The sequence below is a fragment of the Sceloporus occidentalis genome, unplaced genomic scaffold (genome assembly GCF_023333645.1).
Source record: "Sceloporus occidentalis isolate IW3139 unplaced genomic scaffold, rSceOcc1.0.p SCAF_4, whole genome shotgun sequence".
NCBI lineage: Eukaryota > Metazoa > Chordata > Lepidosauria > Squamata > Phrynosomatidae > Sceloporus > Sceloporus occidentalis.
The window spans coordinates 69,351,873-69,378,373 of record NW_028316984.1 but is presented as its reverse complement, the minus strand read 5'-3'; the positions used below and the strand labels follow the sequence as shown (position 1 = coordinate 69,378,373).

The window sequence follows — 26,501 nt, the reverse complement described above, 5'->3', positions numbered from 1 at the left end:
TCTTACACCTTTGATTTCACTGCCATTAATGCATTTCTTGTTTGTACTGATCCACACTGGTATTGTCTGTGTCCAAGCCAAGGAACTGGATACCCTTCAAGAATTGGATGTTATTTCATTTAGTACATCAATATACACTAGAGACATAACCATTTTAACTGAATAAGGTCACTTTGCTTACTAACATCTGTCTGTCTGTCTGTCATCTATCATCTATCTATCTATCTATCTATCTATCTATCTATCTATCTATCTATTTTCCCCAGGAACCCCAGTATAAATTAAAATGATACTTAGCTATGTCATATGACACTTTCTATACATATCTTGAATAAAAATATATTTTGTGTGTTTTAAAACAAAGACATTCTTACTCCAATTTAATCATTCAATTCCTTAAAAAATTATTATCTTTAAGTTCAGTGAAAGTACTGTTTCAAGTACTGTTTCTTGTCAAAAACTGCAGATATCTAGAGTTCAGAATAATGAAATGAAAGGTCTTTTCCATTCTAAATTCTTGAAGAGGCTTCTGTTTGAAATCCTAGGCCAATAAATAATTTATAGTAAGTTATAGGCATTAAATGTGCATCTGTACTTTCCAAGGGTCATGGATCTAGTCAACTATGGAAATATGTAGAGTTCGGAATAGCGACATGAAATGTCTATTTTATGCTAACTCCCTAAAGATGCTTGTTTAGATATTTTAGGTCAAGAAATGTTTTGCATATACATCTGCACTTTCAGGAAAAATACCACTTATGTTTTCAAATCCTGGGTCCACTGATGGTCATGGAATGCAGTCTTCTCATGATCTTCCAAATTGTGGATGTATTCCATTCCCCAGTGATGGTATTATAGGGCTTTAAAACCTGATTTACATTAAATTATTTTCACATTGCTACAGGTATATTGCCTTTTTCTTCATAGCAACATGCTAGGATAACTCTTCCTTTGTGGTACAAAGGACTACAAACTGCCTCCATGCTTACAGCATTACATATCAAAAGGCCCTAAGTTGTCTAGACTGTTTACAGGTGCATTTTGCAGAAGCCAACAAGCTAGAGATACAGGAACTGCCTTACAGGTTAATTTTAACTTCATGTAATTTTACACAAATAAATAAATAAACATCATTAACAACACCCCCAAGGAGCTCTCCCTCTATGTACACAGGCAACTCCTTTCCACCTATATCCACCTGCTTTACTCCATGGTCTGTAGTGGTGACAACTGGCTGATTTGCCTGAACAAGCAAAGTATTAATCCTACAGTTGTTTTTAAAAGCAGCAGCCATGCAGCATACTTTGTACAAAGCAGATTAAACAATAATGAATCCCCCCTCCCGTTTGTAGGTGCTGTTAGTGCCTTTAAATCTCCTTGAATAATTGTGAACATTTATTTCTGTTGTGTTTATTTTCTTCTGTTGTTGTTGTTTGTTTTCTGTTACAAACTTTCAGAAGTGAAATATAAAATGCTGCAGAGCAAAATGCGCCTTCTAGAAGGCATATTTCTATCAGTTCCTGCCAGTCATGACCAGCAGATTATTTCATTTCTACCTCACAACTACATACTTAAACAGCACTGCCTGCCAAATGTACCTACTTAGTGTTTATTACACCGATTGGTAGGGGGAAAGAGAGATGCCCCCTTAGATTGTTTTTAAGATTCTTTTTTTGTAATTCTACAAACCTGTCTTTTCCCAAACAGGTGGGTCCATTTGTACTGACACTCATCACCTTGATTTGTTTTTAGAGGAGAAAAAACATGTCTTGCAATTCTGTGCAAGCATTCTCCTCAGAGTGGTTGTGCTGTGAGAGGCAACATTATGCAACATCAAAGGCAACTATCTACATTCAGGAACCTTGACAACTTAATGCTGACACACTGTTTAAAAGATGCCTATTTTAAATAATCATGATGTGATTAAATGCTATGACAACATCTTGCTGTACTTTAAATATTTGTATCCTCCTTTTCTATCCCAGGGGCTGCAAAGCAGCTTACAATTTAATATAAAAAACCCTAAAAGATGAATATAAAAACAATCTTAACAAAGATTAACCTGAAATATTCACAAAACAAATTAAACCTTTCCCACTAGTAGTAGAATGTATTGTCATTATAGCACTCAGAAAGCCCGGGGAAAGCAAAATAGTTTTTAAGCGGTGCCTGAAAAATAAAAGAGTGGGTTGCAAATAAGCATTTCTGATGGGACTATTCCATAACCATGGCATTACCACAGAGAAGGCTCTATCCTGTGGCCAGCTGCCCAGCCTATGTAGATGGGGACCATCATGAGTGAGGCCTCAAACCATGATCTCAGGAATGGCCAGGTTCATCTGGGAGAAGACAACTGAGAAGGGACACTAATCCATGTAGCATAGATATTCCTCAAAAAACCCCAAACCCACAAAAACCCAGATCTCTGAGCCAAGATGTTTAGGGATGGGGAACGATTCTCACCGCTCCTCTCTGCTTTGTCCGACACAGACCCTGCCTCCGTATCGCGGAGCAGGGTTGCTACACGACCTCTGACGGACCTGAAAGCCAATCCCACAGGAAGTGCTGCAGGGGGCCCAGGACGACCATGGTGTCCAAGCTCCATTCCTGACAGAGGGGAGGGGGAAGGAAGAGAGATAAAACATGGCATCTGGGTTAATTAATTAATTTATTCTCAACTTCATGGAAAATTCAACACCACTGGCTATGGCGTACCCAGCAGGTTGTGCAGAGTGACTGGCTCTACAAAATATGTTAGTAAAATTAAACCCAAGAATCAGACAGAAAGTTAGTGTTAGTAGTCCCTATGGGCTCTGAGTCTTCATCAATGTCTATTTCAAGCAAGCATAATCATAAAACATAAATGGGCTTGTATTTTTTTAAAAATCCAACACTCTACCTTCCCCCTCACTCATAACAATCCTTTATAATTTTGTGTGCTGGTGAAATTTATATGATAATGTCATGAGGACTAATATACAGGATACTGGAAGGGTAACAATTATTCAGGTGGTAGCAAGGACAATTAAATATTCTATGGTCTCTTACTAAGACATCACTGATAAACATTAAAAGTTGCAGCAAACAGACACAACTATGACAACAGTCTCCAAAATAGCAGGAAAAGGAAAAGAAAAAAGGATCATCCCTAGAAGTACTACTCTTCATCATCATTTTAAAAGCTTGGAACAGTGTATGAATCTTTTTTTTTAAAGAACGCCTATGTAATGCTGGCAGATTGGATAGCCCTGCCAGCATCCTTACACTAGATCCCAGGAGTTGTACCAGACTTACAGGGCAGGAGTAGAGAAAGGGAAGGTGAAGCTTCTCTGGATGAAGTGGCTAAGGTGGCTGTTGTGAGGCAGAGCAACAAGATAGTGTGGTATGTATACATCTCTCTCCTTTATTTAGAGGAACAGCAGTTCTGTAGGTCTCTGCAATGGAGCAAGGCAATGCCAGTGGGGGTCAGGTCCTTTTCTCTTTCCCTCAGCCTAACAGCACAGCGGGGAAGGGAAGAGGTATCATACCAGTCATGGGAAAGAGACTGGCTTTGGGAAAGAGACTTGAGCATGCCTGGGCTGCCAGTCAGACACAGTGAAAAGGCAGAGAGGCAGTATGGCAACTGAGTGGGAACTTCTGGTGGAGAGCTGTACATTTCTGCAAGAATTACTCACAAATGAGGGACGATGCAAGTATAATGTCCCAATGGAATCTAAATGCCACCACATTAAACCAAAGCATCACTAGTCCAAAATCTTAACTAAAATTTCCTAACCATGTAGACGAAATAACTTTATTATATTTTTATAATACTTAGTATTTTTAAGATTCTAATGCTCCTAGCATTAGTGTCGGTCATACTTTGACTGTACAGCATGATTGTGAATAGGTAGATTGCTAAATCCAGTATTTTAACTGCTGCTCGCTGCTAATTTATCAAAAAGCTTTCCCTCAATGTCACTTGCTTTCCTTGCCTGGATACCTTTCACTCATTGTCATTTATGGCCAGGCGTGTATTTGTGGTTAAAGCTACCATGCCAGCTGCACCCATGTCTGGAGGCATCAGATTGGGGCACAGTGATACATGCCTTAGTTCTAAACTGTTTGGATTTCTATAATGCACTCTACACAGTTCTGCCTTTGAAAAGTGCTTGGAAACCTCAGTTGGCCTGAAAAGCTGTGGCTAGTTCCCTTTGTTAAAACAATTCCACTTGCTATTGATCTATTTCTGGCCACAGTTAAAAGTTCTGGGTACTGCCTACAGTATAAAGTGCTGAACCATTCGATCCAGGCTAGGTGAAGGACACAATCTGTTCCAGGCTTTGAGAGGTTTTCTCAGTCCTACCACCCTCACAGCAGGTCAGGTGGAAATATGGGACAAGCCCTTCTTGGTAACTCCCCCAGGCTCTGGATCTCCCTTTCTAGGAGATTAGGCTCACTCTTTCTATCACCTTGTAGATAAAAGGGCCCTTAGTATCTGCTAGGGTTTGGTTCCAGAGCTGTCCATAAATACCAAAATCTGTGGATGCTAAAGTCCCATTAAATACAATGGAGTAGTAAAATGGTGTCCTTTATATAAAGTGGCAAAATTAAGGTTTGCTTTTTTAGAATTTGTATAGTTTTATAGTATTTTCAAACGGTGGATGCTGGAATCCATGGATAAAGAATCTGTGGATAAGGAGAGCCAACTGTATACATTTATAAAGAAATAGCTTTAAATGGTATGCTGCGCTATTTTAATTTCATACTTTTAAAATGGATGCAGTTTAAATGGTTTTAATCCCGGGGAAAAAATTTTTCTGTGTTTATACTTGTGTGTGTTCCAAACAGCATCTATTTAGATCTTTTGTAGCCCCTCTTGATCTGGGGAAAATACTGTACAAACTTAATAATTTTTTTTTAAAAAGAATGCATGATAAGGTGAGCCACAAAATATGGGCCATAATGTGAAAATCGATGTGTGGTCTAAGGCTGGTGTGTTAATTCACACAATTTCAAAGGTAGTGTTTGTAAATGTCATCAGAAATGTTTCTGTTGGATATTATGGATCTGGAATTGAATAGAAAATATGGATTATAAGAATACTATTTGCCCCAAAATGAGAATGAACCAAAGTGCCAACAATGGAAGAATCCATCAGCCAAGTTTACAGAATAAGCCCCTAAAATTGAGGCAGAGTATAAAAGATAAACCAAATGAGGATTTTTTGGAAACTGGAAACATTCTCATCACCACCTTAGAAGCCTTCAAGAAGGCACTTAAGATGGATCTCTTCCGGTGGGCCTATCCATCTGACTTTCTATAGCTGATCCTAAAAGAATTTCTCCACACCTGATTCGATAGTATAGAAAACAGATGACGATTTGGCTATTTTGATGATTGTACCAGTATTTTGTGGGGTTTTATTGACTATTTTATATAGTATGGCATTTTTAATTTGTGCTGCTGATTTTATTTGCTGTAATCCCAGCTCGATCTGCAGGGAGAGGTGGGAAATATAAATAAAAAATTATTATTATTATTATTATTATTATTATTATTAAAGGGAAGATAAAAATAAATAAGTAAACTGCCACCAGTAATTTCCATCACCACCGCTTTTCCTCAGAAAAATTGCATTAAATCAAAATCCCAAAAGACTGTATTAATATCAAGAACATCATTTAACAACTGAGAGAGCAACAAACAAACGTTCAGATATGATGGTCAAATCTTTTGAGAATGGCTGAGAATATGCTGCTTATTTCTCAAACAAGTAAGTGACTTTTGTAGAATGAAAAAAATGATCTCAATATAAAATAAATCTCAGGAACAAAGTCATTTCCCCACCCTCAAGATTTTACCATATTACGAGCCATCAGAATGCAGTTTTTCATTCACTTCAATATATCTGCTGTCCCTAACTTGTTGGTCCTGATTTAAGTGATGCTAGCTATTTTCTAAAGTTCAATACCAAGTGGGTATCACAAGCTATCCTCTTGCTTCTGTTCCTGGAAGTAGAACAGATGAACAGATGTGCCCATTTTCAAAAAGTTGATTGAACTAATTAAAGTGCCTGGCAACTGGGGGATAACTGGCAGGACACCAGTTGCAGCAGGAAGATTCAAATTAAAATCTGAGTACATTCACACTTTTCAAGTTCATTATCAGCTCCTTCATTCTTTTGGCAGCCCAATTTTAGTAGTGTTGTGTTTTTCTTCCACAAGTAGGTGAGGAAAAACCACTCCTCCCCATGACTTACTAAAGCCATGATTTAACCAGACCTTGCTTTTGCCTTTTTACCTAGCTGGAAAGGCACAGTATCAAATTACAAACGATCATCCCAAAAATGTAAACAAAAATCCACCAAGTAGTGATACCTTTATTGGCCAACTGAAATGCACAATATATTTGTTGCAAGCTTTCAAAACTCCACTGGCTTCTTCATTAGGCAAGATGTTACGTTCCAAACAGGAGGAAAATTAGAGATGCTATAAGATGCCTGCCTTTTGTTGTTTCTGTCCTTAGTTAAGATGGTATGGGGAGGGTATCTTTAGCAGGCTGGCCCCTCCTCCTCTGGCCATGTGGGAATTGAGCAAAATCTAGGAAATTTAAAGTCCATTTGCATATAAACAGAGGAGTCCTTATTGATATGCAAATTGACTTTAAATTTTCTGGACTTTGAAAATCTCCCAATTCCCACATGGCCAGCAGGAGAAGGGGCCAGCCTGCTAAAGATACCCTCCCCATACCATCTTAACTAAGAACAGAAACAACAAAACACAGGCATCTTACTAACATCTCTGATTTTTCTCCTGTTTGGTATGTAACATCTTGCCTGATGAAGAAGCCAGTGGAGCTTCAAAAGCTTGCAACAAGTATATTGTGCATTTCAGTTGGCCAATAAAGGTATCACTACTTGGTGGATTTTTGTTTACATTTTTTGTGGATTTTTATTTGAATTTACTCAATGACCAACACAGCTAACCCTGCATGTTACCCCAAAAATGGGTACGTGCCTTTCTAGTACATCCAGACAAAATGGGGAGGGGAACACAGACAATAAAATGGTAAGTATCTGAACTTCATTTATACTTTTTAAAAAGCCTCCAAAAATGATACATTTTGATGCATCTTTATCTTAATGTGTGTGTGTGTGTGTGTGTGCACCCGCGCGCACTTATGCCTTCATGATGACCTATAATAGCCCTATGTAAGTAAGTCATCTGTTTAGCCAAACATCTGATTGTCTCAATGTTTTGGACCACATCGAGATTATTTGGATAACTAAAGTTCTACTACATATGTACGTATTTGTTTAGATTATTTATGTTTTTTAAAAAGAAGTTAATTTATATTCTACATTTAGACAGTTCTCAATAAAGTGTTCATTAGACAAGTGGTATTTCTTATGTTATATATTGGTTATTACAAAAAATCTTTTTAAAGCACCTTAATTAACAACAACAACAACACAATGCCATATGAATCCACTTAAAATGGAATTTCTAGGCCTGTAAAGACTGCGAGATGATCAAACATATGGCTGTATTCATTAAGAGTCACTAAATTTTAACAGTAAATGCACTTCTCATCTACATCCTGTGGGCTAATCCTGTAGTATCCAGTTCTTTGGAGATCATATTGTTGGCAATGACTAAATGATTACATCAGCTGCCTTATGTCTCTTGCATGTTATATCTCTTTCATTAAAAAGAACGCTCCACATGGTGAAGTTGTATCAGCTGTACATATGGCTGTCCAAAAATATGGAATAACTTAGCAGACAACTGAATTAAAATGCATTTGCTTTAATATACAGAGAGAACCCATGTTCAATCACTGGCACATTTGGATGTTTTGAAAAACATTCTCAATTCCTCTTCTGGAAAATAGGAACAGTGGTCTACTACAGTGTTTTTATAAGAAAAAACAAGATTATAATAATTACTTGCAGATTAAAAGTCTCTATATTAGAAATTAGTCAGATTAGTTTAGCTATTACTTTTCTTTCAAAAGCTAATATTCTGTATGCAAGGAATTGAAAATCATTAATTTACCATCAATGAGAGAAAGAAATCTAGTCACATGTCACAACAGTTAAAATGAAGGCTGGTTGAGAAACCATCTGCAAAAGAACTACTAAAGAATATACATGAAATATGTAAATGTATTTTTCATAACGATTCTACATGGTGTGGGGAAAATTTGTACATCATCACTGGCCACAATGTTATGGTAGAGATGAAGAGCAGTCTTTGCAAAAATGGTGTACCAAAGAAAAGTGAACCAAATTCCTTCAAGTACATAAGTTAAGACTGTTAAAGTGTACACTGTCATCCTTGCAGCTTGTGATATACATATGTATATCTGTCTCACTAATTCTTTTGCCAGATAGTTGTTTCTCCAACTCTAAAAGAAAAAAAAGAGGACAAACAGCCAATAAAAGGCACACAATCAAGACCATGATGACAGCAGGAGACTAGCTTGCATGCAGACTGGTCATGATGACACAGATTCAGGGTAAATAACAGATGTGAAAATTGGTGCTCGGTGACTCAGGAAAGCAAGAGGATGCCTTAACTGTCTTTTCAGCTCAGCTACCTGGCCAGAAGCAGTCATATTATATTAATGAGAAAAGTCAGATTTCTCTTGCTTTTTCATTAACACACCATGACATTCATCTGTATAATAACTATGCCTTATTTTTCCTATGGGCAGTCCTACATTTTTCAAAAGTTTGTGAGCCAAGCCTCAAATCAGCACTTTTTAAAAAGTTGGTTAGTTTGGATTCCATTTGTTTTAATATTTAAGCAGTACTAGACTCTTACAAATCTGTTAAAATGGGACTTTAGGAAAACACAGTTCAGTGAGAAATTTTCAGATCTGCAATCAGAAGATACAAGGGGGAACATATATACAGCGTGCAAGGTGATGTTGTTGGTGTTTTAGTAGAGCGAATGAAACATTCTTGGTCAAACATTTTGACTGTAGTTCAACTCTTGACATGGGGGTCAAAGGGAGAGAAATCTAAGTCTATTAATCATGCTTTAAATACTATTCTATGCATGCGTGTGTGTGTGTGTGTGTCTGTGTAGAGATACACACACAGAGAGAGAGAGAATGGCTAATGCATGTTAATGGATTAAATTCTCATTATCAAGTAAATTTATTTCTTTAATGCAACAGAGAGCCAAACTAGACACAGGAGATCAACAGAAACCTCCAATAGTTTATCTTTTACATCAAGAGAGTTTTGTGCATACATGTGTGTGCTGGTGTGGGTGGGAAAAGGTTCTGATTTGACTTTGACTGCTTCACTAGAGAGTAGGAAACAAAAAAAAGGAGGCAGAGTCCATGTGCTCAAAGATGGTCAACTGCTTATTCATTTTAAAAGCCCAACACGTTTTGGCCTGTATTTTAAAAAGGGCTTTCTTCAGGGGCTATAAAGAGGACACAAATACAAATAAAAAAGTCTGCTTTGCAGTACTCTTTCTGCTTCACAATAGACCTATACCATTTTCCTATTAGAACTTCCCACCCATCTTGCTATCATCTCATCTCATGGCTGAGTAGCAGAGTGCACTGTGGGCCACAGCTCAACATACAGAAGGCCCCATATTTCATCCCAGCATTTCCAGTTAAACAGATCTTAGCAGAAGATCTGTGCCAGAGGCCTCAGAGAGCTGATGTCAGTAAACAACACTAGGCTGGATACTAGGCAGATGGCCAAGTACCCACTATCACATATAAGGCCAATTCCCATGTTGTCACTGTCATTCCAAAAACCTGTCCCTTTTAAGGTAAATTGTGGTGATTCTAATCCAAGTTTGTGATTATGTGAAATAGAACCAAGAATGGCACTGAGTGATGTAAATATGTGAACCCGGGAATTGTTGCTTTGCCAATTTGTTGCACAGAGATGGGTGCCATGATAAACTTCCTTTACATTTGAGAAATATCTCCAATATCAGGATATTATGTTTATTACATTTTTATCCTTGCCTTTCTCTAAGGATTTTAGACATGTGCATGGTTCTTTCTTTTTACCATAACACCCATTTTGTGAAAAAACATATGGTTCACTGATAGCAGCCCTAAATAAGGAATTTGGAACAATGTCTCCCCAAACCCTATGTTCTTATATAAAAAGAAGTTACAACAGGGTTGCTTCTTTTGTTCCCACTTTGACATTCTAAGACAGAGGTGAGGGACCTTTAGCCCTCTTGATATTTTATACATTTAATTCCTAGACAACCCCTGCTAGGACAGTCAATAGTAAGGAGACTTTGGAAGTTGTGCCCCAAACCATCAGGAAGATTGTAGGTATGTTTGACCAAGAGGTAACACAAGGACAATCAATAGACAATGAAAGCAACCATCTTAATCTCTCTTGCACAGAAAAGGCACACACATTAGAGTACCTTGAGCAATTTGCAATCTCTATCCTGGCTCCTTCACAGTCACGTCCACCACACCGAGGCTGAGGGTTGTTACACGTCCGTGATCTGCACATGCAAGAGCCTGTGCTATCTCCGTCTGAATGCTCACAAGGTTGCCATGGGGACCAGGCCCCCAGCCGCCCATCAACCATCAGATTTTTCACCTAATTTAAATAAAGACAAATCATTGTGGTGAGTGTACACACTGTAAGCTGCTGTGGAGTGCATGCAAAGTTGCTGTAGACACAGAGATATGTCTGAGAATCTTTCCTCTCTCTCCAATGCCATGTCAATATTTGCCTCAGGATTCCACACTGCATCTTTAACTCATGAAGACAAGTGGGTTCTTCTAGGTAAACATAAAGCAAGAACACCCAGTAGTCCTCTTGCACGTGCTGTGGATGGAAATAGAATGAATACCTTATGGAAATAGGAGATTAAATAAATGGCACAAATTCCGGCTTCTTGCTTGGGAACTCTCATTTCGGCTGCAGTTCAATTCAAACACCAATGGCAACATTTTAATTAGCAGTTCTAGTATGTTAAGTGAATATGGTTTACATCCTCCATGTTTTCATTGCACCAAACTGACAAGCAGTGGCTGATGGGAAGATGTTTCAGATTCTGTTTCAGATCCCTGTATTTTTCATTTCTGTTGCTCCCACAGTGCATTGTTGAGTAATGACATTTTTATCCTTCTACAGCACAAAAGAAGATGATATGGGTATCTTTTATTTTAGGAAAAAAGCCCCTCCCACCTCCACCCTGAATATTGTTGGGCTGTAACTTCCAATGTCCCTCACTCATTTGCTAGATCTGAGGGGTTCTGCAGTCTAACATCTGGACAGTCTGATGTCCACTTTCTGTCACTCTACTTAAGCGTATCCTTTTCCTTCATCTCATTTCAGAAAGAAGAGGGGTGGCCTCCATACAGGTAACTTCTAGCACTACCAATCTGAAGATACACTGTGCAGTTATTCTAACTTTTTTCCTATACAGATTTTCAGTACATGGAAAAAAGACAGATGATGATGTGGGAAAATGCAAGTGGGTTGCAAATGGAATCTGATATCATCTGAACCAAACACACACACACCACAAGTGAAGCAGAATGGTTTCCTGATAAAGGCCTTGTCCATAATCTGCTGAGTAGGAGCATTTACCCCACAGTTGATAAGTGGGAAAGAAGTCTTCCCTAGACACTTTCCTTAGCTACTAATTAATACTGAGGAGAGAAGGGTGAGGGATCTTTCTTTTCTCACTTACTTTCTACATCCACACTGCAGAAAGAATCCAGTTTGATACCACTTTAACTGCCATGGCTCAGTGTTATGGAATTCTGGGAAATGTAATTTCTTGTGGCACCAGAGCTCTCTGACAGTGCAGGCTAAATGTCTCATCAAACTACAAATCCCAGAATTCAATATAATTGAGCCATGGAAGTGAAAGTGGGGTCAAACTGGATTATTTCTGCAGTGTGGATGCATCCCTAAAGAATCAAAATACTATGGCTTTTATCCGAGGCAAATCTGAAAGCACACAATGAGTTAGGAATGCAAATAGGATAACAAATCATACACTCCTAGTTCACTGTTTATCTCCCCCCCCCCCCACCCCACCTCCAGCACAGTTAAGCATTCCCTTGGCACTCCCCTATGAACAGCCATCCCCCATCTGAAGTCTATGAGAAATGACATGGAAGTAATTTAGGTCTGTCATTATGCTCATCACACTGTAGTCAGAGGACTTTAAACATCTGTTCCAAAGCTTTGTTTTCACCACACTCTAATTCAGAAGTACATAAACAATACACATCATGGGGGAGTACTCTACGGAGATTTCTCCACTCTGCTCCAGATAAAGCTCAGCTGGACTATTTGGCTTAGTTAGAAGCATCACACATTTATGAAAGATGAAGACAAAGTGGGTAAGATTAATAGCAGGAAGATGACAAGGCCTAAGTTGCAAAACTGAAACAACTGGGTGCATTCAACCAAGTTTTCCCCCCCCTTTTTATAGATGTTAAGAGGGAAATCTTTCATTCATCTTTACTCTCTCCCTCCCAGCCAACCTGGCATTCTCATAATTAAGTTACAAAACTGTCACTAACCCAGATGGCATTGAGACAAATTCATGGAGGACACAGTCAAGATGGTTATTCATGGTGACTCTACACAAGTCCAAGTTCAGAGGAAATATATGATGGGGTGCAAGATGCTAATCACTGGACAGCAACAGATTGCTTGTGTATGCAAACTGATGGTTTCCTCAAGGCATTTTGTTCATTGTAAGAATCAGCAAAAATGCTGGTGTAGAGAGTAAGGATGGAAAGAATATTCATTATTTGTTCCAAGGCTGAAAAACAGTATTCCTGATATACAGGGAACCCTACTGCGAAAAATAATAGACCAGTAAGAATTTTGTTCAATTTTCTTCCCCTATTCAAATGTCCTGAAGTGTTGTGGAAGCATTATTCGGGGGGGGGGGGGGGGGGGGAGGAGCATGTAATTTTTTATCTCAAAAAACTTGTTTCCTGTACAGGTTTCCTATGCAGAGAAATAAACAAGTATAAAGTGTATTTTTTTATACAGAAGAATTCCCCTACAACATTTCAGGATGCTTAAATATGGGGAGAATATTACAGAGAAATATTTATTTTCTCAAACGGCAGAGAGAAAAGTATTGTGATTTTTCATACCAACATACAAGCGAATGTATATGCAAGAATGTTATGAGTAAGGATGGTTCTGCATTTTGTGCCCCCTGAATTCTACTTCCCCCCTGCCAAAGTAATAGTATTTTCAATTTACTTTGTGCAGAATATGCTATTATTCCAGACTGCAATTCAAGAATTTGTAAAGGTGGGCAATGTATATATAGGAGTTTATCGCACGGTCGGAGAAAGGTCCAAAAGGGGCCAGGAAGGGAACAGAACAAGTGGGGGACGCATTTTACTGTACACAGAAGTTCCTCACTCGTTCCCTTCCCTTCCCTTTCCTTCTCAATCTGTCGCTAGAGGAGTGTGATTTTTGAGAACTGTTCTGAATCAAAGAACTGTTCTGTCCCTCTGGGACAGATGGGGAACGGATGAGGAACGGAACAGAATGAATGAGGGACTTCTGTGTGCAGTAAAATGCGTCCCCCACTTGTTCTCCTTCCATGCCTCCCTCTGTGGTGCGATAAACTCCAGAGTGTATCTTTTTAAAGTTTCTTCATTGTCCTTGAAGTCTCTTGCATTTTACGAGAACCTGTGCAAGCTTCTTTTTGTGAAGTCTTATTGCTCTCCCGAGAAAAATAGAATCAGGGTAGTTCTTATCATTTTTACAGATACAATTTTTTAAAAATGCATTATTGCACCAGAAGTAATGCACAAGGATGCATTTTTTAAAATTAAATGGAGACCAAGGAATTATAATATACTGAGACTGGATATAATACACATGGTGGCTATAAACATGCCTTTTTGAAGAGAAAAACATACTTTTGCCATGTCTCCCTGACTAGAAAAAGGAAGGCATCAGCTGTTTGCTGGTTTGAGATCACTGTAACCTTTCACAGATGTACAGCAGCCACTAAGTCTGTCAACTCCAGTCAAAAAGAGGAGATCCAGGTTTCTTCCTGGACATCACTAGCTGGGTCAAGAACCATGAAGGTAAACTGAGGACATGTAAATCTCAGATGCTGAAGTAGTGCTTCTGAGCCACTGATATATACTCATATGTATTAGAAAATCTTCCCAAACACTGAACAGTAACTTTGTAGATTATTATTCACTGGGAATGTTACAATGTTAAAAGTCTTGTTACAGGAGTGGGAGGAATATTTATTATTATTATTATTATTATTATTATTATTATTATTATTAACTTTTATTTATAAAGCACTGTAAATTTACACAGTGCTGTACATACAATCTTTTTAATTGGACGGTTCCCTGCCCTCAGGCTTACAATCTAAAAAGACATGACACAGAAGGAGAAGGGAGTGGTGGTGGGGAAGGGGCCTGTCTAGTAAGATAATACATATAAAATACATAGCAATACAGGAAATGATTCAATAAAACAAACAAAAGAACATCAAATAGCAAATGACAATTATGCAATGCCTGGGAACGCTTCTCTGAACAGGATGGTCTTCAGCTCCATTTTGAAGCTGGTTAAGGAAGTGATGGCTCTTGCTCGCGGGGGAAGAAGTTTCCAGGAGTGAGGGGCAGCAAGTGAAAAGGGGCGAATCCGGGATGGGGCAGAGGAAATCCTGGGCTGGGACAGCAGACCTTGACTACCAGAACGGAGGGCCCTGGTGGGAAGGTGAGGAGAAAGAAGGTCTGATAAATAAGGAGGGGCCAGCCCATGGAGGGCTTTAAACATTGACAGCAGGAGCTTATACTGAATGCGGAAAGGGAGTGGGAGCCAGTGAAGGGATGCCAACACAGGAGAGATGTGGTCAGAGCGGTGGGTGGATGTGATAATGCGTGCAGCTGAATGCTGGACAGAAATTAAAGGACGGAGGTGAGAGAGAGGAAGCCCAACCAGGAGGATGTTGCAGTAATCGAGTCGTGAGACCACTAGGGCATGAACCAGGATCTAGATATACAGTAGGCCCCTGTTATCCACTGCGGTTTGGTACCAGCACATACCCATGGATAGCAAATTCCATGGATGCTCAAATCCCATTAAATAGAATGACATATTAAAATGGTTTCCCCTATAAAAATGGCAAAATTTAGGTTTCCTGTTTGTAATTTATATATTTTTTGGAATATTTTCAAGCCATGGATGCTTGAATCTGTGGATAAAGTATCTGTGGATACAGAGAACTGACTGTATTATATGAACCTAAGATCAGAACTCTGGTTAAGAAATCAAATTATAGAATTATATAGAGTTGGAGAAAAAATTTAAGCCCAACTTCCTGCTCATTACAGTAAGTCCAGAGCTAAAGCACCCTCAACAGATGACCTCTATGTGAAAACTACCAAACAAGGGAATATCCCTTGTTCTCTTAGGAACTACAGTTGGCCCTCCATATCCACTGGTTTATTATGTGTGATTCAACCAGCTATGGACTAAAAAGCTGTCTTCTCCTCCATCTTGGCCATGAGCGTACTTTTGTTTTTGTTTTTTGTTTTTTTATTTATATACCGCTATTCCAAAGATCATAGCGGTGAACAGCAAGTAAGCTAATTAGCAAGTAAGCTAATTTGTCCCCAACAGTCTGGGTACTCATTTTAGCGACCTCGGAAGGATGCAAGCCTGACTCGAGCTTCCACCAGGCCCCCTCTGTTCCAGCAGTGGAGCTTCTCTGACCTCCTGTGCCTCCAGAAACTGGACAACCTGATTTGGTGGTGGCCCATGTTGGCTATGGACAGAGTTGTACTCTACAGGGGGCCTCCAACTTTCTGTCCTGAGATCTAGCAATCCCACCACCTGTGTCTTTGGTGAGGAGCTTGGGAAAGGATCTTTCCACCTGCTTCCCCTCCCCCTGCCAGGTGCCTTGTGCTCTTATACAAGGGACTTGAGCAGCCTCAGATTTAGGTATCTGTGTAGAGCCTTGGAACCAATCCCCCATAAATAGTGAGGGCCAACTGTATATCCATTTTCAAAATGGTCTTACTGTTAAGTGTCTATTGATCTACTAAAAACCAGCATCCTGTTATGTAAGCCCAACAGTTCTAGTCCTATCTTCTGGGAAAACAGAGAACAAGTATTTGTCTTGTTGTCTTAAAAGTGGGGCCTATCATGTTCTTCCATAATATCATCCTGTCCAGGGTGAATGTATCAAATTCCTTCAACCTATTGACACTGCCCTCCTTTGAACCAGTTGGTGTGCATTGCTCTAAACATGGGAATGTTGTCCGGGAATACTGCCAGCGCACACACGAACACATGCTGATAACGATGGCACAGCGAAGAAAACAAACTGAAGCCAGAGTCAGGATTCCTGAAGTCACAAAAGCCAGTTCAGTCCAAGGTCGAGGAAGCCAGAAGGTTTGAGTAGTCGAGTCTGTTCTGAGGTCGTAGGTTCAAGGATAGTCACAGGTCTAGGACGCCAAGGGTCCAGGAACAAGAACACAGGAGCCAACAGCATTCATTACATGAAACTTGTGATAAACTCTGGCATGGGGTCGGCATTCTCCAGATGCCTTAAAGCACAGAAACACTCCCTTATCACAGCTGTTTCTCATCTGCAGCATGCTTCTCTGCAAGCCTTCTCGATCGCTGCAGGCCTGCCCTTTCAGCCCTCCTTTGGCTAAAGGGAGGAATCTTCAGGCTTTGCTGTTCTAAGTCTCCCAAGCTTGATACTTCCACTGGGGCAAGACTAGGTTGCTGAATCTCAGACTCTTCTGCAGGAGACCCCAGAGAACTAATCTCTGGCTGAGCCACAACTATGGGGGCTGGGACAGCAGAGCTGGGATCTGGCACAGCCTCAGGTACCTCCTGCACCTGAGGAGCTAAGGCCGCCTCCTCGTCCTTCTCTTGGCTAGCCATGACATCCTTGAATTGCAAATAGGCTTCAAAAAACACCTAGTTTTCTAAGATTTTCTTCCAGTAGGAAGAACATTTCTAAAATTATTCATTGCTTCAATCAGGAAGAAACTAACTGAACAATTGCATCCCTAATTCCATCACATTAAAAATATTCTTTTACAAGGTATATGCACACCTGCAGCCTTAATATTCTTTTTATGTTTACATTATACCCTATATTGGAAGTTAAAAATGAGTAGTAGATAAAGAAGTGTCTTAAGGTATGTGTTTTTTTTTAAATCAACAAAATTACTCTGAATCAATGACTCCTAGAAGCTGTAGGCCAATTCCTATAAACCTGCTATTTACTCACACATTTTCCCCACCTACAGAGGATGCACTCCAAGTGAAAAGATAGATTTCATACAACCCTTTGGGCTCTCCCCATTAAAGTGGATATGGAATTTCTCTGATGCAGATTTAGATTCTGCAACATGAAGCAGAAAAACCATCTGCATCAGGAAAATTAAAGCTTGTATAAATCCCAGATTTCCAAACTACACTGACATTTATTTTGCTTCATTTTCTAATGCCAACAGACATAAACAAAGACCCACATCTGAGTCCGAATGTGTTATTTTTAATTAAGGCTATTTATTTCCTTAGCAAGTTTTCAGCTAGGGCTCCTGCTGGTTTTGATGGAAAGTTTTGTTTTTCTATTGGCCACTGTTGGACAGAGAATGTAACTGACTTCATGGACCCTGCCTGCAATCCAGCAAAGCTCTTCTTATGTACTTGCACAGAAATCAGGGATATAATTTGTCTTGGTGCTTTAATTAATCAGCAAAGAATGGATGAAACAAGAAAAGGAAATTAGAGCAACAATTGTTGGCTCATGGCTGGCATTGGGAAAGCAACCAATTTTAAATTAAATAAACATGGAAGATTTCAAAATGCATTGCAAGTGTGGAAACATTTTTTTTCTTTAATAATATATGGATTCTAATTCCATCCTTCATTCTGAAGCAATTTCTTTAGAATAAATTGTTTAGATTCTGCTTTAGAAAATATGCATTGAACTAGTCAGACAATAACTTCCTTAGTGCCTCTTTTGAAGCGAATGCAATGCCATTAGGAAAGGTGGAGGAGAGAGAAGTTAAACACCATCTTTATTAAAATTAATCTCTGAAGCTTTAGCCAGTGTAAAAGAATCTTCTATTAATCATAACCGGATGTGTCACATGTGCCAAATAAAAGCCAAATCTCATACGGCTTTCATAGTATAAATTCCTAATTGACCTCAGTGATTGGGCCTGGAGGAAAAAGGCTCCCAATCAAGCATGAAAATCCTGGCTCAAGCCTCTCATTTCTTTTATTTCAAACTGTAGAAGAACATCATCATCTTAGAGATATTTGCCCTTTTGTTTATTAAGTTTGAACAAGTGTCACATTGCTTGCCCTGGAAGTTGAACCCTCCTGAAAACACATAAAATTACTATTCCCCACAGTAAAATCCCCACTCTTTTATTCCAATATCATGGCCACCAGTTTTCTGTGCAGCATTGTAAGTTCCGAGGGTCCCTTCCTGAGTGCCTAATTGGAAGTAGCAGCAAAAGGGCACTAAAAAAATAATTTATGAGGTTGCACTAATAAGGGTATATTTTCCCTACAGGCAGGAATGTTTCTTTGCTCTATCCCTATTGCTCTTTGAAGAGCGGCAGTGTGAAATGAAGAATGAGTCAAGTAAATGTAATCTACTGTTCAGGGGAAGAAATATATAACCCTCTTTTTGCAGCTATGTGATGAAATGAGAATTGTTCAAAAACTGCCCCTACACCTATCCCATATAAATTAAAAGAGATCATTCTCACAAGGTTAGAGCAATCAAACCCAAATCAACCAAATTTCTTCCCTAGTAAAAGTAGTGGCAGGGAGAAGAAAACCTGAACAGAGACATTCCTACCAGTATCTAGTTGAGCAAGCTACCTCTCTTCATTTAGAAGAGGAAGAGGAGACAGTTTATTTGTACTGAAATGAATGAACAGAAATGCTATCAGTTCATTTCACATAATCTTTTTAATTTGGGGCTTGGGTATTTCAAAAGATTGCCTCTGCCTCTATGAACCTTTCTGCACATTTTGATCCTCAGAGGAGACCTGCTCCATAGTCCACCAGCATGTAAGGAATGGCAAGGTGGTGGCACCCAGGTTGTGAAAGATTCTGTCTGAAAGATCTGTGACTTTGTGCCTTTAGGCATCTATTAAAATTTAAAATACTGTCTTGATACACTGTTCACTAGGATGACTGAAGATGATTTACAGAGCAATACAAGACAGTTCTTCTCAGATATAAGGCCTGTTGAGTACACTGGAGCTTGCCTCCAGTAAGGGAGTATAGCACTGCAGCTTTGGTAACTGCTTTATTTATTATTCCAGTTTCTATTTGTTTGGGGGTTTGTTTCCATGTTAAAGATTCATGATAGTTATTAACCACTTCTAGGGCCCTATTTTGGGATGGAAGAAGACCTCCTGGATACCACACATAAAATGCTCTAATCAGAGATCTCCAGAGGAAGAGTGGGATAGGAGTGCAATGAATAGCCAGCCATTCCCAAGAGAAAATCCACCCGTCACTAATCTAAATACTTTTTTTAAAGGTTCTAGGCAGCTTAAAATACAAGGCTATATTTAAAAAAGCACATTCTGCAGCCAGGAATTCATTTTGCCTTTTTCACATGGCTATCAGGTTTGCCACTTCTTCTGGGTACCTCGAGTCACATCTCAGTAAAAATACAGTAGTACCATATAGCAAAGTCGATCAGTTAAACCATTCAGCCATCCATCCTTTTGTTTCCTTTCCCCATTTCTTCCTTACAGCAATGTTAAGTAAGCCCCAGCCTCCTGAAGGTTAAAGAGATAGCCACATACAGTGCACACCAGTGCTGTTCAATTAAGTCTTAATTCACTTTGGAGTAATCCACAAAGACTGCCCATTGTGATGTTAATGGTCACTAAAGATACATTTTACTGGTGGCTGCACAGGATATGTAATGCAGATGGAAAGAAAGAAGAACCACATGAAGACACCTCTAATTTTGAAGGAGCATCCTAGTTTGTGCTGCTGTATTTCTCCCTTCCACTGCCTTTATTATAGCTGTATGGTTTGACCCCATCCTTCACCCCACTCTCCCACTGCTTTAGATGTATATAAGCAGTTTTTCCACTTGTCCTCAGCACTGTAAGAGACATGAAAAATGGTGCTCAAAGTTTATTGTCAATATAGACTATTCTTGTAATGATTAAATATATATGTGGGAGAATTATAGAGCCAAAAAGGAACCTGAGGACTATGTAGTACAACTTCCTGTCAGTCCATAGGTAAAGCATACCTAAAATGTGTGCATCGAACCTCTGTTTAAAAAATATCAAGGAAAGAGAGCACTACCTTCTGAGGAAGTCTATTTCACTGTCAGCAGTTAGCAACAGTAATAGCAAGTACATTTCTATACCATTTATCAGCACACTTAAGAACTCCCAAAGCAGTTCACAATGTGTAAGCTAATTGCCCCCAACAAGCTGGGTACTCATTTTAGTGACCTCGGAAGGATGCCAGGCTGAGCTGACCCAGAGCCCCTGGGTGGTACTGAACTCACAACCTTGTGGTTTGTGAGTGAGTGGCTGCAGTATAGGCATTTAACCAGTGTGCCACCTCATTATCATATCATGCCACTGTGGCATAGGAACTGCTTTCTCTTGATCCAGTCCCATGTACTTTTGGTGATTATGAAAACAGAAGCCATGATGGGAGAAAGTACAGTGGTATGGCTACTTCCTGTACCAGCACAAGAAGTATGAGACCAGAACCTTCTGAGGCCAGAACATGATGATGGCAGTGGTGGAAAATGCAACTGGATGACCACAATTTCATTCCTATTTTGACATTTTATGTGAGAGACATGGGAGCGGACCACAGGGAAAAGGCTCCCACCTATGAACTAAAATCATGGTCAATTTGATTATGATGGGGGCAGGAAGAGAATTTCTTATGACAATAAGACTCTGGCCAAGTTTCTGTGTATTCATTTCTGGGACTCCTGTTGCTGAGATTATGATACACAGTAAAAAGGAATCTGCCATGGCTTGCAAATTGAAAGCCAAAGCAAATATAAATCTTCTCCTCCTCTGCCTCTGTGCTAACACCCAAATGAGTGACAATGGGGTATTTCTAGCTGTTCTAAAAGACCGTGAAACACTGAGAGGGAGGGGGAGGCTCTCTGTGTGGCTGGGGGCAGATATGCTTCAAGTAAAGAATTAACACACCTATCAACAGACAGAGGCATTAAACTGAACGAGATAACAGCATGTACAGTCAAAAAGCACTGTATCCCAAGGACAGCCCAGGAAGGTTATAAACACACAATCCTTTGAAAAAACAAATAAGAAGCACAAACTTGCCAAGTAGAAGATGGGTTGACTAATGCTCCCACGGCTACTGCGGGGCAGGGAGCTTAGGTGCCAATTATAAGGGAAGTAAACACACCAGCATTGCAACTTCACAATCAAACTGGGATGATGCAGATATAACTCTAAGAAACCTCAGCTATCTATAACCTCAGCACAATAAGCAGTTTAATGGCAGAAGAGCATGTTATTTAAAAAGGAAGAAAAAATGCAGCTAGGGAAGCCTGTTTTAAACATCCTTCTACTTTGGGAACCTGATTCAAGATGCAAAGTTGCACTTGCAGCTTATAGTTACCAGCTTGTACTGGATGCAATACGTATGAGAATAAAGGCTGATGATTTGACAAAGTTCCCCATGACATTCTTGCAACCAAGCTTGTAAAATGTGGGCTAGACAAGGCAACTGTTACATGGATTTGTAATTGGTTGACCGGTTGAGCCCAAAGGGTGCTCAACAATGGCTCCTTTTCATCCTGGAAAGAAGTGACCAGTGGGGTCCCACAGGGCTCTGTCCTGGGCCCAGTGCTATTCAACATTTTTATCAATGACTTGGATGATGGAATTGGAGGCATACTTATCAAATTTGCAGATGAAACTAAACTAGAGGGAGTAGCTAATACCCCAGAGGACAGGATCAAAATTCAAGATGACCTGAATAGACTAGAAAGTTGGACAAAAGCTAACAAAATGAAATTCAACACAGAGAAATGTAAGGTACTGCACTTAGGGCGGAAAAATAAAATGCACAGATATAGGATGGGGACACCTGGCTGAACGAGACTACATGCGAAAAGGATCTAGGAGTCCAAGTAAACCGCAAGTTGAACATGAGTCAACAGTGCGATGCAGCAGCTAAAAAGGCCAATGCAATTTTAGGCTGCATCAATAAAAGTATAGTGTCCAGATCAAGGGAAGTAATAATGCCACTATACTCTGCTCTGGTCCGGCCCCACCTGGATTATTGTGTCTAGTTCTGGGCACAATTTTAAAAGGATGTGGAGAAACTGGAGCATGTTCAAAGGAGAGCGACTAAAATGGTGAAGGGTCTGGAAGCCATGCCCTAGAACAACTCAGGGAGCTGGGTATGTTTAGCCTGGAGAAGAGAAGGTTAATAGGTGATATGATAGCCCTGTTTAAATATTTGAAGGGATGTCATATTGAGGAGGGAGCAAGCTTGTTTTCTGCTGCTCCAGAGACTAGGACCCAGAGCAATGGATGCAAGCTACAGCAAAAGAGATTCCACCTCAACATTAGGAAGAATTTCCTGACAGTAAGGGCTGTCTGATAGTGGTACACACTCCCTCGGAGTGTAGTGGAATCTCCCTCCTTGGAGGTCTTTAAACAGAGGCTGGATGGCCATCTGTCAGGGATGCTTTGATTTGGATTTCTTGCATGGCAGGGGGTTGGACTGGATGGCCCTTGCGGTCTCTTCCAACTCCATTATTCTATGATTCTATGACTGGAATCTTGTTCTGCAAATTTAACTATAATGATGTTATTTAGAGTGTGTGTGCTCCTTTTTTAATATCGGTTAGAAAAAGAAGAACAATGCAATTTTATTCCCTCTTGTTGATGTCAGCTATCTTTTGCTATACCTGCTAATAAATATACACTTCTTTCCTCCATCTCATAAATATAAGTGATTAGGTAAAGAATGTGGGCTGTAGTTTCCCTGAAATGGATTTATCATGCAAATTTATCACATGAGCCACACAAACATAAGATTTATCACATGAGCCATGTATATACATTGCCTTGCTGTATCTTTGCCATCTCAGCATATTGACTGAATCCAGTGAAGATTCCATATGACTAGACTACTGTGCAAAAATAAAAAGGACTAAACCACATAAACAAGATGCTTAAATCTACTCCTCTATTTAGCCCAGTAGTAACTGCCACTTCCTGTAGAGAGAGGGAAGACATTAGATACATGGATGTCTGTCAGCTGGAGAAAAAATTCATACAAATCATGGTGGTAAGATTGCTGCAGCCCCCTGACTGAGTCCTCACACCACAAGTGCTTGCGACTAGAAATTGTTCCGATCAGGGGAGTAGCATGGATTCTCTCCACACCAGTGCCCTCAGTCCAGACAGAGTTGTGGTACTGGGAGATGAAGTAACCACATCAGACACTTTACTGACATTACCACTGCAGTGTGGGAGCCAATGACACAGATGTGGCAACCACACCACAAAAATTCCTATATATCATCTCTGACAAATACTGGTCATACATTTCTCCAGTATTTAAGTTTCTACTTACAGGGCACTCTGTAATATTCTGAGTCCACAGGCTCATATTGGAGCTGTCCTCAATGGTTGTGCATCTCTTCTGCTTCTTATCCCAGCCACAATAAGGGTCCCTTGCTCCCAGGCAGTCACTGTGTGTGTGGAAAGAGGGGGAGAAAAGGTTAGTGTTCTTTCACAGATGGGAAGTTTTAAAACAAGTTATTCAAGTACAGTGCTTCTCTGAGACAGCAGTCAATTATGCCAAGCAACAGCTGCAGAAACAAATTTCTTTTAAAATTGAGTTTTACTGAAAAAAGGTTCCAAGATGGCTAGAATAACTAGGTAAGGATAGCTTCTCTGCAAAAACAAAATAAAACAAAAAAGGAAAGAAAAACAAAACTCATTCACCCATTTTAAAGGCCCAAGGGTTGACAAAGAATTGCTTTGCAAATGCAACCAAAGAGCACTTGTCTTTGTGAACAAAGGTGCATGAGTCCATTTGCCTATAAAATTCTTTCTGTGAGAATGTTTTCAGAAGCAACCCAGGGAAGTTAGACAAGGTAAAAAAAGCAAGTGGACCAATGTTAAAGGGTTATTAGCCTTGGTTTTTATTTGTTGGAAAATGGCTGCATTTATAATATAACCTTGTACAACCAGTTCAAAATGAGTCATAAAGCAAGTGTTATTCAGAATTTTTTGTGTGTAGTGCTCAGCAATGGATATTTCTTTCCATATTTATTGTTTGTAAGTGTACCCCCATTCTGTGATTTAACAAAAATAGCTGCTTAAAACTTTCAAAATACAGGAAAAGTCATGAATCAAACTGGAACTTATTTTGGCAAGCAATGCCAACTACAGTTTTATTGTGGAATGTATAATTTCTGATTGTAGTTAATGTTGTGTAGAAAATGTTAAGCTCAATGTGCATGCTGTTAATATGGCTTTCCATTTGACGTAACTGCAGGGAATTCAAAGACCATACTTAGCATTAATAGGAAAATGCCCTTACTTGATAGTGGTTTACACTTCTCTTAAGTCTTTTTTCCTAAAATGTTTCCCTTTACAAAATCACACTACATGACCCTACAAGAATAGAAATAGCAAAAACTGGGGGGTGGACAATGAACACAAGAGAAAAAAAGAGACAGATCTCAAAATGCTTGAAAGATGGGGTTTATTAGCTAACATCCCAACGTTTCTTGGCCTATGTATACTTTTACAGGCTTCTTCAGTGGACTATATAAAACTACAAAAGAAGAACATATAAATAAGTAATGTCTCATTACAGAAAACCACTCTGTTTGCACATTGCTTATAGCCTGCATATACACATTTAAAATCAAAACTGCAAATGTCTAATGCATACACATGCAAGCCCAGACGCATCCATGTATCCTTGAACATTATCTATGTTTTTTTTCTACCATCGATGCATAAGATTAAAAAAAAAAAGAACTTCAGACATTAGTCAAATATTTTCATACAGGCAATAACTGGATTTAGAGATTCTGTATCTAAAGTAAGAGTGTCAATTGGCTGAAATGCACCCACCTTTTCAATTAATTGACTGTCTTTTAAGCATCTTGAGATATCTTTTTTATTGTGCATACAAGAACAGATGCTAGGTAACACATTAAAATGAAAAGGTGAAAAGTGACTGGGCATTTCTGTTCAAAATTGTGAAGGTTCCCTTCCAATAAGCAAGTTAGATGGGTCTTGGGTCATACATCATACCCCTAAGAAAGAGACAGACAACAATAAATAAAAGAAGACCATCCTTTCCAATGGCTAAATATGACTTCATTCCAGAGTCTCGAGAAGTAGCTTTTTTTAGACTACAAATCTAATAACCCAGCCATGTTGGCTGGGGAGTCCTGGGAACTGCAGTCTCGCAAAGGTAACTTTCCCAAATTCTGCTCCAATCTTATTCAGCTTTGCTTTGCTGACTTTCAGGGAGTGTTTAAAGTCCTTTGGAGACCAAATTCTCAGCAATCCTCTTCCCAGAGGTATAAGAAGTAGCCCAGAGGACAGAAAAATGCAGACAGACATCTGAAAGTCTGAAACTATGTTTCCATATCTTATCCTTTACAATCATGCAATCAGCTGCTGCAGTCCCTTGCAAAATCTCAGAAGTATTTCAGAAGTGTCATAAAGGTGATAGTGTTCAACCAAATGGGATGAGGTTCAGAGGAGAATGTCTGGAATCCAATTTAGGTAAAAGAAGAGAAATGAGATTTATTCTAATCCAAGCCATGAGTATAAGTGAAGCATCCAGGCCCTACCCCCAAATCAAATGAAATAAGATGGAAAGTGTTCACATCCCAAAATCTTTGAAATCCCATTAAATGTTAATTATCTAGAAATGAAAAAATATACCTCTAACATAGCTCAACACACTAGGACCAACAGTACTGGATTCCAAAAACAGTTTATCCCCCAAATAAACATTTTATTTCTTTCAGTTGTCAACTATACAAGTATTTACTCGTTTCTGATTTGCTCTTCCTTTCCAAGAGTTTACCTGTCTTGTGTTTTAGGATTAGGTGTGTGATGCCACTGTTTCTTGACTATTCCGGATAATATTTTTGGAGGGTGATGCTCCATCATCCACCCACCCCCCAAAGAAAAGATTTAAAACAAAAATGAAATCACAAAACAAAAGGTAAGGAGAAGTGGTCATTCTGTTGCTGTCAAGAGCTAAGTAACGGTACATAAACATTGGACTACTTAGCACAAAGACACTGAAGTGGATTTGTGTTCTGTTAATCTGGCTGGAGAGCAGCACTGCACACCATGCCAAGGCCATTTTGCTCTAATCCACCAAGTGGAGTGGCCCTCCATTTTTATAGGATGTAAAAATGACAGCAGGTCTTCAGAGCAGAAAGGAGGGGAAACAGGGTTGTGTGGAGTCTGTGAGTAGA

General features: G+C 39.4%; 1 protein-coding gene across 6 annotated transcripts in view; it reads right to left on the bottom strand.

Annotated features, from left to right (window-relative positions):
• The window catches only part of SEMA5B (semaphorin 5B), a 537,498-nt gene that overhangs the window by 45,678 nt on the left and 465,319 nt on the right, over window positions 1–26,501 (bottom strand). For 5 of the 6 annotated variants that reach the window (XM_089520263.1, XM_089520262.1, XM_089520265.1 and 2 more), the window contains 3 exons: window positions 23,615–23,732; window positions 10,404–10,585; window positions 2,464–2,607 (listed from right to left, as the gene is read on the bottom strand). In XM_089520263.1, the coding sequence (XP_089376389.1) occupies window positions 2,464–2,607; window positions 10,404–10,585; window positions 23,615–23,732 (444 nt within the window). The remainder of the gene's footprint in view (window positions 1–2,463; window positions 2,608–10,403; window positions 10,586–23,614; window positions 23,733–26,501) is intronic. The other variant, XM_089520267.1, reaches the window with a different exon arrangement.